At 50.4% G+C, this 12,277-nt stretch overlaps 1 protein-coding gene across 1 annotated transcript; it reads right to left on the bottom strand.

Moving 5' to 3' along the window:
* Positions 1-2,251: 2,251 nt before the first annotated feature.
* On the bottom strand, positions 2,252-10,240 carry LOC137358431 (PRA1 family protein 2-like). Its single transcript, XM_068024392.1, has 3 exons — positions 9,990-10,240; positions 5,567-5,784; positions 2,252-3,533 (listed from the first exon to the last, which is right to left on the bottom strand). The coding sequence occupies exons 1-3, from the start codon at positions 10,175-10,177 to the stop codon at positions 3,394-3,396; spliced, it is 546 nt and encodes a 181-aa protein (XP_067880493.1). The 5' UTR covers positions 10,178-10,240; the 3' UTR covers positions 2,252-3,393.
* Positions 10,241-12,277: the final 2,037 nt, after the last annotated feature.

Below are 12,277 nucleotides of genomic sequence, written 5' to 3'. Positions count from 1 at the left end.
TCCTGCCAGATGATGATGGGAGGAGTGTATGACAGTGGATAAAAGGAACGATTTTGTATATGTCTATGTCAGGCTGTTGCTTCAATCTGTGGGACAGTTCTCCAAATTGTGGCACACGTCCCCAGGCAGATGTTACATAGAAAATAGGAGGAGTAGACCATTCGGCCCTTCGAGCCTGCTCCGCCATTCATTATGATCATGGCTGATCATCCAACACAGTAGCCTGTTCCGGCTTTCACCCCATACCCTTTGATCCCTTTCGACCCAAGAGCTATATCTAACTCCTTCTTGAAAACATATAATGTTTTGGCCTCAACTGCTTTCTGTGGTAGCCAATTCCACAATTTCTCCTCATCTCAGTCCTGAAAGGTTTACCCCGTATCTTTAGACTATGACCCCTGGTTCTGGACTCCCCCACCATCGGGAACATCCTTCCTGCTTCTACCCTGTCAAGTCCTGTTAGAATTTTATAGCTTTCTACGAGATTCCCCCCTCACTTCTGAACTCCAGCGAATATAATCCTAATCGACTCAATCTCTCCTCATACGTCAGTCCCACCATTCCAGGAATCAGTCTGGTGAACCTTCTCTGCACTCCCTCTATTGCAAGAACATCCTTCCTCAGATAAGGAGACCAAAACTACACACAATATTCCAGGTGTGGCCTCACCAAGGCCCTGTATAATTGCGGCAAGACATCCCTGCTCCTGTACTCGAATCCTCTCGCTATGAAGGCCAACATACCATTTGCCCTTTTTACCGCCTGTTGCACCTGCATGCTTACCTTCAGCGACTGGTATACGAGAACACCCAGGTCTCGCTGCAGGATAACTTTGCAGGGTCGAGGGGGGCTGGGTGTGCCTTTGTCATTTCTGGTGCCAGTTTCAAATCAGGGCAGCCCATTTGGTTTTAGTATTGTTTCTTTTCAGTTTGACACAACCGAGTGGCTTGCCGGAGCATTTTAGGAGGGTAGTTAAGAGTCAACCACATCCCTGTAGATTGGAACTCGAGTACGTATCAGCCAGACCGAGTGAAGGGTTTCTTACCTCAAGGATGTCAGTGAACCAGATTTCTTTCTTATTTCCCCAATACAATAATCTGGTCGTTTTATGTTCAACATTCCTGATACAAGCTTTTCATTCCAGATTTTTTTATTTAGTTAACTGAATTTAAATTCCCCAGCTATTGTAGTGGGATTTGAACTCATGACTCTGGGTTGTTAGCCCAGTAACATAACCGCTAAGATACCGTACCCTCCTGTACTGTACTATGCTTCTGGGCTTGAATCCACCCCTGCCTCAGCTCATCTGCTGTTGCATCCTCATCCATGCCTTAGTAACCCCCAAATATGACTATTCCAATGTTTTCCTGGCTGGCATCCCAATATTCCATCCTCCTTAAACTTGAGCTCATCAAAAACTCTGCTGTCCATATCCGAACGCGCACCAAATTCCGTTCACCCTTTGCCCCTGTGCTCACAAACCCATGCTGGCTCCCAGTCCGGCAACGTCTCAGATTTTCAAATTCTCATCCTCATTTTAAAATCCCTCTCCAGCCTCACCCCTCCCTCCCTACCTCTGTAACCTCCTCCAGCCCTCCGAGATCTCTGCACTCCTCCCAATTCTGGCCTCGTGTACATCCCGGGGTTCCACTGCTCCGCCGTTGGCCGCCACACCCTAAGCTCTTGAATTCCCTCCCTAAACCTCTCCACCTCCCTCTCCACCTCCCTCTCCTTTTAAGACGCTCCCTAAAACATACCTCTTTTGCGCTAGCTTGTGATCAACTGGGATGTTTTACTATGGTAAAAGTTATGTCATCTCCCTCTCTGTGTACATGATACACAGGATGTCAGTCTCCACCTCTCCCTATCCTCCTCACCCCCAAGTCACCAGCCCCAGCCCTGTGGTACAGACAAGAGAGACTAGGCAGCCTGGTCATCCTGCACCCTCAGTCGATCTGCCTCTTCATTCTCCCTGAAGACCACCCACTCACCCAGAGAAGCTTGACCTGCTCCCCACTTGGAGATTCAGCCTGTTCCTCCATCAGAGTTTTGGCCTGTTCCAGAGGTTCAGTTAGATCAGATCAATTGGGGGAACTTTAGTAAGAGACAAATCTGCGAATGGGAGAGTGTAATATGAGAGCAACAGTCTGGGAGATGTGCAATGAGTGCATGGTTTAATTATTTGAGGTATTAATATCGCAAATAATATTCTCAGAAGATTGTGTCAGAATACAAAAAATCATTTACTGAATTGTACAATAGAGGGGAATGTTTAATATAATGCCTATGATATCACAGATACTTATACACAGCGACAGACAAGCACTAGCAGGTATAAGGCTGACAGACACATTATCGATAACTGAAAACCGTTCACACTTCCTGATTTAACAGAAATAAAACACCTTAAATATTAATTGGTCAACCAACAGGCGTCGCAATCATTCAACAGACACAAGAAACACTCTGGGTTTCTAATAAGACGTCTACTTTTTGGGAACAATGGAGGAATGGGATTTAATTCCTCATAGTTAACTGCCTTCTCTACAGCATGGGGGTTAGATACAGAGTAAAGTTCCCTCTACACTGCCCCCATCAAACACTCCCCAGGACAGGTACAGCACGGGGTTAGATACAGAGTAAAGCTCCTTCTACACTGTCCCCCATCAAACACTCCCCAGGACAGGTACAGCACGGGGGTTAGATACAGAGTAAAACTCCCTCGACACTGTCCCCCATCAAACACTCCCCAGGACAGGTACAGCACGGGGGTTAGATACAGAGTAAAGTTCCCTCTACACTGCCCCCATCAAACACTCCCCAGGACAGGTACAGCACGGGGTTAGATACAGAGTAAAGCTCCCTCTACACTGTCCCCCATCAAACACTCCCCAGGACAGGTACAGCACGGGGTTAGATACAGAGTAAAGCTCCTTCTACACTGTCCCCCATCAAACACTCCCCAGGACAGGTACAGCACGGGGGTTAGATACAGAGTAAAACTCCCTCGACACTGTCCCCCATCAAACACTCCCCAGGACAGGTACAGCACGGGGGTTAGATACAGAGTAAAGTTCCCTCGACACTGAGGGCAACCATGGGGAGATTTTTCAGCCATCTGAGCAAATCTCAGAATTAAGACTGCAGCCTCCTGACTACAGGGACAGACAGACACAAACACAGACATTGGAGCTTTTAGACTTGGGCCAGTTAATCCATGTCTACCCTTTCTTCTTTGGACCAAGAGCGTATGTGAAAGCAAGGGGGAGTGTGGGGTTCGGGGGATGTGCAGGAGACTGGATCAGTGGCAGTGTGTTCATGACACAGCAATACAAGGACACCGGGCTTTCTTCCTCTTTCACTCCTGGAAACCTTTCCTCACTCTCCGTCCTTTTAGGATCCAGCCTCTTGCTCCTGTCCCAGGGCTTCCAACAGAATTCCCATGGGTGTCCTCTTCAGCCCGATGCTCTCAATCTTGTTCTCAATTTTGTTCTTGAGGTTACGCAGGCGCAGAGAAGCGTGGATTATAATCACTGTTAGAGGAAAGAAATGGAAGTGAGGTTGGGAGAGTCTGGACCTAGGTGGGGCAGATGTACAGAGACACATACACAGCAGATGGAGAAGGAGACTAAGGAAAAGTGGGAAGGAAAAGGTTGCAGAGCAAGGGAGAAAGGCGAAATGGGCAGCAGTGGGGGAGGGAGGGAGGGAGCTGGAGAGACAAGTGACAGAGCGCAATAGGGAGAGGGGGATGAGGGAGAAACAGATGGGAGGAGAGAAAGATGGGGAAAGAGAGAGAGGGACAGGATGAAAAGAGATGGACGGGCGGAGAGAGTGAAGGACAGTGGGAAGGGAGAGGAGCGTGGACGGAGAGGAAGAGGGAGGACAGGGGAATGGGCAGAAGGGAGAGGGGAATGGGGAAGGGAGAGGGGAATGGGGAAGGGAGAGGGGAATGGGGTGGAGAGATAAAGCAACGAGGAGAGAGAGAGGGGAACAGGGAGGAGAGAGAAGCAATGGAGAGGAGAGAGAGAGGAATGAAGAGGAGAGAAAGAGAGCAACAGGGAGGAGAGTGTGCAACGGTGAGGAGACAGAGAGGAACAGGGAAGAGAGAGAGAGGACCAGGGAAGAGAGGAATGGGCAGGAGATAGAGAGAGGAATAGGGAGGAGAGAGAAGCAATGGAGAGGAGAGAGTGGAAGGAAGAGGAGAGAGAGAGGAATGGAGAGAAGAGAAAGAGAGCAACGGGGAGGAGAGTGTGCAACGGTGAGGAGACAGAGTAGGGAAGAGAGGAATGGGCAGGAGATAGAGGAATAGGGAGGAGACAGAGAGAAAGGGAAACAAGGGGCAAGAGAGAGAACAATGGGGAGGAGAGGAACAGGGAGAGGGAGACCGGGAGGGGGAGAGAGAGGTGTTAATTGTATGGTGGTGAGCATTAACTGGGGCTTTATTTGTATCCCTATAATTACACAGACTGTAACTGTGGTAGTTGGGCTAGGAGGTGCTTGCTTGTAATCTGTTCCTGTGTAAATAAATGCTTATAAAAGTGTATAAAAATTGGCTCCAGTTCTATCCTTCGCCAACTGGCATTCTGCAATGTAACATGGTAAGGGAGAACGGTTGCCTAAAGGTGAAGGTTGAAAACTAAGAATAGAATTTCAGACTGAAAACTACAATCCCCGTGGCCATTGTGGAAAATGGCAGAAAGCCAGTGTAAATTGTCGGGATCTGAACCATAGGACCAGTGGAGGAATGAAGTGGCTACGTGGACACGGGTTACGTCCTGACCAAGGAGAAATCAAGGTATGGCCTTGGTGTTGTCACTTCCTACAAGAAGTAAACTCAGCAGGAAAGTATTGCGTGAGCTGGATACCTGTCGGATATTCTTGGGGGCAACGGTCATTTCCTTCAGCTTTCTTGGAACAAATGGGACAATCCGCAGTGACAAAGAATAGGGGACTCAACCTGAAGAGAAAAAAAATTGCAGGGCTACGGGGAAAAGGCAAGGGAATGAGACTAGGTGAGCTGCTCTTGCAGAGGGCTGGCAGGGACACGATGGGCCGAATGGCCTCCTTCTCTGCCGTTACCATTCAATGCTCGCCAGGTTTTGAAATGGTCCAGATGCTGGGCGCCGGCACCTGTACAGCGGAAGGGTTACAGACGGGCAGAATGAGGATGAAAGCATCTTTAACAGGTCTGGCTATTACAGCAGAAGTCAGAATTGAAACAGTGATAACAGGGCAATGACTCCCAGGACTGCCCAAGGGACAGTTAATGGGTGTTTCAGGGAGTGACTCAAAGTATCATTATGCGAGGAACTGACCAAAGGCAAATGGGGCTGGGGCGGGGGGGAAAGGGGGGAAAAAGAGAGTGGGACAAGGGTATAAGATGGGGAGTGGGCGAGGGAGGAGGGGGAGTGCAAGCAGTAGAGAGGGTGAGGTAACGGGAGAGAGAGAGAGAGACAGAGACACAGCGGCTACAAACAGCAAGCTACTCGGAGAGACCGAGTGGAGGTTCGGGGAAAGATGCCAGTAAGACATTCTGATTTGGAACGAGTGTGGAGTGCCCACTTACGCAGCATGGGGAAGGTGATTCCAAATAGGAAGACAGCGACACCCCCAATGAGAGAGAGCAAGCAGTAGCTGGCCACCAGGATAGCCAGGAGACAAGGGGTTGGGTGGTTCCTGCGCAGCCTCCGGATCACTGCCTTGTTCTCTGCCGACCACACGAAACCCAGGAAGAGCAGGGTAACCACCGCCCCTCCCAGCAGAGTCTTCAGTGGCTCGATGTACCTGTAACAGGAGAGGAGGCAGTCATCAGTGCCCGCCCATTGCCCCATCCTCTGTGAACGTCAGATGGATCTCCACCCTCACCCAACACCATCCCACACCCTCCATGAAGCCCTCAATCTTTCTCATTGCTTGGCAAACATGGTGCAGTGAGAGGGAGATCTCCATAACTTGCTCCACATCGCCACCCGCTGACTGCGACCAACAGCTACACTGTGACTGTTTACATATGGAAAACTAATTGGGGGCACGGGGTGGGGGTGCGAAATTGTGGGGGAGGGAGTTGACATAGCAAGGCACAATGCTGAACACAAAAGCAGGACCAAAACTAAAGTGCGCGGCCAGGAGACGCGAGATCTACGGCCTCCTATCAGCAACAGCGGGTGAGATTTTAGACGGGGTGGGCAATGTTTACACGCCTACGCTCTCGCTGGCATCGCAGATCCCACGCCCTCCGACAAGATAATAAGTCGTGCCAATGGGCGGCAGGCAGGTTGTGGAATTACCCATCCACTCAGGGCTGTCACTGCGCAGATCCAGCCCCACAAGCACTGGGCCTGTGAGACACTTTGAGTCATTTGAGACCCAGGAGGTACAAGCTTGCCCAAGTACCTCCACTTCTGTTCAGCATGGTAAATACACCTGCTCCGTGTTCTACACAGGATCGCAGGATAATTATATTGTCCAATGAGCCTATATCCCCCACCCCACCAATTCGATTCCTAAATTACTCTGGCTTTCCGTTCCCCACTCTATCCAAGAGTCTGTGCCCTGTCTAGAGATCACTCCCTGTGTGGAAAAACTTCCAGATTATAAATCAAAACGTTTATAAATTACCAGTTCGGCCTCAACTGGAGTACTGTGTCCAATTCTGCGCAACACACTTTAGGAAGCATGAGGCTGTTGGCGAGATTTACGAGAGCTGCACCAAGGATGAGGGACATCAGTTATAAGGACAGACTGGAGAAGCTGGGATTGTTCTCCATAGAGCAGAGGTTAAGGGGGAGATTCAATCCAGGCGTTGAAAATCATGAAGGGGTTTTGATGAGAGTAAATAAGGAGAAATGGTTTCCAGTGGCACGGAGGCTTGATCACTAGAGAACACAGATTTAAGACAATTGGCAAAGGTCAGAGGTGATGTGAGGAAAATGTATTTTTTTTTACACAGCGAGTTGTTGTGATCTGGAATGCGCTGAAGGGAGGGAGGGAGGGGGGGCAGAAGCAGATTCAGATAGAATTCGATAAATAGTTGAAACGGAAACATTTGTAGGGCTGTAGGGGAAGGGGCAGAGGGCAAACTGGATAGTTTTCACAGAGCCAACAGAGGCGGCTGCAGGACGTCCTTCCGTGTTGTACGATTCTGTGATACATCCCACACGACGTCCCAAAATACTTCGCAGTCAACTCAGTACTTTTCACAGTCACTGTTGTAAAGTCGGAAGCGTGGCTGTCGATTTGTGCACAGCAAGCTCCCACAAACGGGAGTGGGATAAATATTTTTTTTTTTTGTGAGATGCCGGTTAAAGGATAAATATCGGGCCCATGACGCTGGGGCAACTGTCCCTGCTACTCTTCTTCCAATAGTGGCGGTGGGATCTCTCACATCCAACCGAGAGGGCGGGTGGGGGCCTTGCTTTAACGTCTCATCCAGATGACAGCACCTCCGACAGTGCGGCGCTCCCTCGGTACTGACCCTCCCTCAGCATTGGCACCTGGGGAGTGTCAGGGCCTGGATTATGGGGCTCGTGTCTCTGAAGTCGGGGCTCGAACCCACAACCTTCTGACTCCGAGGTGGGAGTGAGACCGTTGAGCCACGGCTGGAACTGGCAAACAAGAAAATGGGGGTCTTTGTGCAGCAAAGGACAGGAGGAGACCATTCAGTCCATCATGCTGTGCCAGCTCTTTGTAAGACTTATCCAATTAGTACCACTCCTCTTTCCTCCACAGCCCTGCAAATATCACTTCAAGTGCTCCAGAAAGACCATTAGACAGCAAATAGAATCAGAGAAAGTTTATGGTCCATTGTGTCTGTGTCACCCGTCAGCAATTACCCTTCGTTTCCTGTCACTGAGCCAATTTTGTATCCACCTTGCTGCATCTCCATGGATCCCATGGGCTTTTATTTTTTTAAACCAACCTACCACATGGGACCTTGTCAAAAGCTTTGCTCAAAATCCAGGTAGACCACATCCACGGGAAATGGGCGAGGTCTGAAATGAATACTTCTCTAGTGAGTTCAAGGGAGGGAACAGCGATATCCTGGAGCATATCAACATTACAAAGGAGGAGGTGTTGGAGGTTTTGAAGCGCATTAAGGTGGATAAATCCCCAGGACCTGACCAGGTGTATCCTGGGATGCTATGGGAAGCAAGGGAGGAGATTGCCGGGGCCCTGGCAGAGATTTTTGTATCATCGTTTCGGGTGAGGTACCGGAAGACTGGAGGATAGCTAATGTTGTGCCTTTATTTAAGAAGGGCAGCAGGGATAAGCCAGGGAGCTACAGGCCAGTGAGCCTTACATCAGTGGTGGGAAAGTTATTGGAAGGGATTCTGAGGGACAGGATTTATATGCATTTGGAAAGGCATGGTCTGATTAGGGATAGTCAGCATGGCTTTGTGTGTGGGAAATCATGTCTCACGAATTTGATTGAGTTTTTTTAGGAGGTGACCAAGAGGACTGACGAGGGCAGGGCGATGAACGTTGTCTACATGGACTTTAGCAAGGCCTTTGACAAGGTCCCGCATGATAGGCTGGTCCGGAAGGTTCGAACACATGGGATCCAGGGTGAGGAGGCAGAGGGTGGTAGTGGAGGGTTGTTTTTCAGATTGGAGGCCGGTGGCTAGTGGTCAGGGATCGGTGCTGGGCTCTCTGTTGTTTGTCATATATATTAATGACTTGGATGTGAATGTAGGAGGCATGATTAGTAAGTTTGCAGATGACACCAAAATTGGTGGTATAGTGGACAGTGAAGAATGTTGTCTAAGGTTACAACAGGATATAGATCAACTGGGAAAGTGGGCAAGGGATTGGCAAATGGAATTTAATGCAGACAAGTGTGAAGTGATGCATTTTGGGAAGTTAAACCAGGGCAGGACATATACAGTGAATGGCAGGGCCCTGGGGAGTGTTGTTGAGCAGAGAGACCTTGGGGCACAAGTACATAGTTCCCTGAAAGTGGCAACACAGGTGGACAGGGTGGTGAAGAAGGCGTATGGCATGCTTGCCTTCATCGGCCGAGGCATTGAGTACAAGAGTTGGGACGTCATGTTACAGTTGTACATAACGTTGGTTAGGCCGCATTTGGAGTACTGTGTGCAGTTCTGGTTGCCGCACTGCAGGAAAGATGCGATTAAGCTAGAGAGGGCCCAGAAAAGATTCGCAAGGATGTTGCCTGGTTTGGAGGGCTTCAGTTATAAAGAGACATTGGGTAGGCTGGGTCTGTTTTCCCTGGAGCGAAGGAGGCTGAGAGGGGACATGATAGAGGTATATAAAATTATGAGAGGCATAGATAGGGTAGATAGCCAGAGTCTGTTTCCCATGGTAGGGGTGACTAAAACTAGAGGGCATAGATTTAAGGTGAGAGGGAGGAGGTTTAAAGGGGATCCAAGGGGTAATCTGGCGGGCTTCTAATTATTCGGTCTATCCCTTTACAAAGTTACAAGGTTAGCAGTCCTCCAATCTTCCAGCACCACATCTGTATCCACTGAGGGCTGGAAAATGACTGGACAGACCCTCCACTATTTTCTCCCTGGCTCCTGTCAGCAGCCTGGGGTACATTTCATCAGGCCAAGAGAAATAAGTGTCGGCGAACAACCCTCCCCCACTCAGCCCATCCCTTTAATGCAAAGCGGTACGGCCACGTGACTGTCACGTTGGCAGCGGCTGAGTGACAGTGCGTCCGGCCAATTGGCGGCTCAGGAGGAGCCAGAGGGCGCCCTCAATTCCATTGGAGCCCCCACAGCGTGGCCCGCCTCTCCCCTGGGCCCGCTTGACAGACATCGCTGCCGGCCAATCACCTGCCCAAGGCCGACTGACCGGCAGCATCGCAAGCCAATGGACGGCGAGTGGGGGCGGGGTTGCTCGCGGCTGCCGTTGGCGCTCGGTGATTGACGCGACGCCCCGCCAACCGAGCCACAGCTGCGCCGTGATTGACAGCGCTGACGGCCAATGGGGGGGGCGGGGCGGGCGAGCGGGGGCGGGACACTCACCCGACCAGCAGGAGCAGAGCGGCGCCCGTTGCCAGGTAATTGGTCTGGTAGTAGAGCAGGTTGTTGATCACCCGGTTGTTCCACCTCAGCGGGTCCTTCAGGTCCGGCAGGCTGAAGCGGGCCGAGCAGCGGACGAAGTCATCGAGCGTGCGGAGCGGTGGCAACTGCACCTCAGCGCTACGAGCCATGGCAGGCGGACGGCCGGCCGGTGCGCGGGGAGGTGGGGGGTGGATAAAGGGAAGGGGCAGGCGAACTGCGCATGTCGACAACAATCCTCAGCGCGCCTGCGCGTGGAGGGTGCGGTGTTTGCGTGTGACGTCAGACGCAAACCTCGGGGGATTTCGTCATGCGTCAGCAAAAGAAAAGCAAGCCAAAATGCTGCAGATGCTGGGGATCTGAAATAAAAACAGAAAATGCTGCAAATGCGCTGCAGGTCTGGCAGCCTCTGTGCAGGAAGGTGGCGGAACTGGGAGAAGTTAGTGATCTGACAGGTTAAAATGGGCGAAAGAGTAAAAGGGAAAGGTTGGATGGCAGGAGAGATTAAAAGACTAAAAGGAGTTGAGGGTGTAAAGCCAAAGGGAGTGGTAACGGGACAAGTGAAGAAGTGGAAAGATGTCCCTGGAGGAGGTGTGAATGGCTGGATCATGAACGGCTCCCGTCCGAAGGCTGTAAAGTGCCCAGTCGAAAGAGGAGGTGCTGTTCGTCGAGCTTCCTTGCAACCCTGCGGGAGGCCGACGTCGGAGTGGGAGCAAGCTGGGGGATTAAAACGAATCTTTCAGCCCATCGTGTCGGCACCAGCTCTCCAAAGGAGCACTTCACCTAGTGCCACTCCCCCTGCCTTTTCCCCCTAACCCTGCACATTCTGCCTTTTCATATCACTGTCTAATTCCCTTTTGAATGCTTCAATTGAACCTGCCTCCACCGCACTCTCAGGCAGCGCATTCCAGACCTTAACCACTCGCTGCGTGAAAAAGTTTTTCCTCATGTCACTTTTGCTTCTTTTACCAAATACTTTAAATCTGTGCCCTCTCGTGCTCGATCCTTTCACCAGTGGGAACAGTTTCTCCCTATCCACTCTGCCCTGACCCCTCATGATTTTGAATGCCTCTATCAAATCACCTCTCAGCCTTCTCTTCTCCAAGGAAAACAGTCCCAGCTTCTCCCATCTATCTTCATAACTGTAGTTCCTAATCCCTGGAACCATTCTCATGAATCTTTTCTGCACCCTCTCGAACGCCTTCGCAACCCTAAAGTGCGGCGCCCTGAACTGGACGCAATACTCCAGCTGAGGCCGAACTAGCGTCTTATACAAGTTCAACATAACTTCCTTGCTCTTGTACTCTATGCCCTTATTAATGAAGCCCAGGATACTGTATGCTGTATTAACCACTCTCTCAACCTGTCCTACCTTTAATGACTTATGCACATATACACCCAGGTCCCTCTGCTCCTGCAGCCCCTCTAGAATTGTACCCTTTATTCTATATTGTCTCTCCATGTTCTTCCTACCAAAATGTATCACTTCACATTTCTCCGCATGGAACTTCATCTGCCACTGACTGGTGACTGGTTGTATTGTTGTCATTCACAACCCCTCCAGACCCTTCGTTTGTTTTTCTACTTGTCCCATAGCCATCCATTTTGGCCTTACACCATTCACCCCTTTTGTCGTTTAATCTCTCCTGCCCTCCACTCTGTCACAGACCTTCCCTTTTGTTCTTCCCCTTCTCCTGCCTTTGTGCTTGTGCAGAACATGTTCAATTTTGAACTTTTCCCTGTTCTATGAAAGGTCTCTCCCCACAAACGCCCTTTGACCTGCTGAGGATTTCCAGCTTTTTCTGTTTTTATTTCCGTTTCCACCATCCGCTTTCGGAATTCCGGCTTTTGCGATTGTTCCCTGTAATCCATTAGGAGATGTTTTTGACGAGTTTCCAGTAAATCATATGCAACATTCACTCCCTCCACCACTGACGCACACTGGCAGCAGTGTGTACCATCTACAAGATTCACTGCAGCAACTCACCGAGGCTCCTTCGACAGCACCTTCCAAACCCGCAATCTCTACCGCCTAAAAGGACGAGGGCAGCAGACGCATGGGAACACCACCACCTGCAAGTTCCCCTCCAAGCCACACACCATCCTGACTTGGAACTATATCGGCCGTTCCTTCACTGTCGCTGGGTCAAAATCCTGGAACTCCCTCCCTAACAGCACTTTGGGCGTACCTACCCCACATGGACTGCAGCGGTTCAAGAAGGCAGCTCACCACCACCTTCTCAAGGGCAATT

The sequence above is a fragment of the Heterodontus francisci genome, chromosome 49 (assembly GCF_036365525.1).
Source record: "Heterodontus francisci isolate sHetFra1 chromosome 49, sHetFra1.hap1, whole genome shotgun sequence".
Classification (NCBI taxonomy): domain Eukaryota; kingdom Metazoa; phylum Chordata; class Chondrichthyes; order Heterodontiformes; family Heterodontidae; genus Heterodontus; species Heterodontus francisci.
Note: the sequence above shows the minus strand (reverse complement) of the source record. Positions and strands in the feature narration are given on the sequence as shown.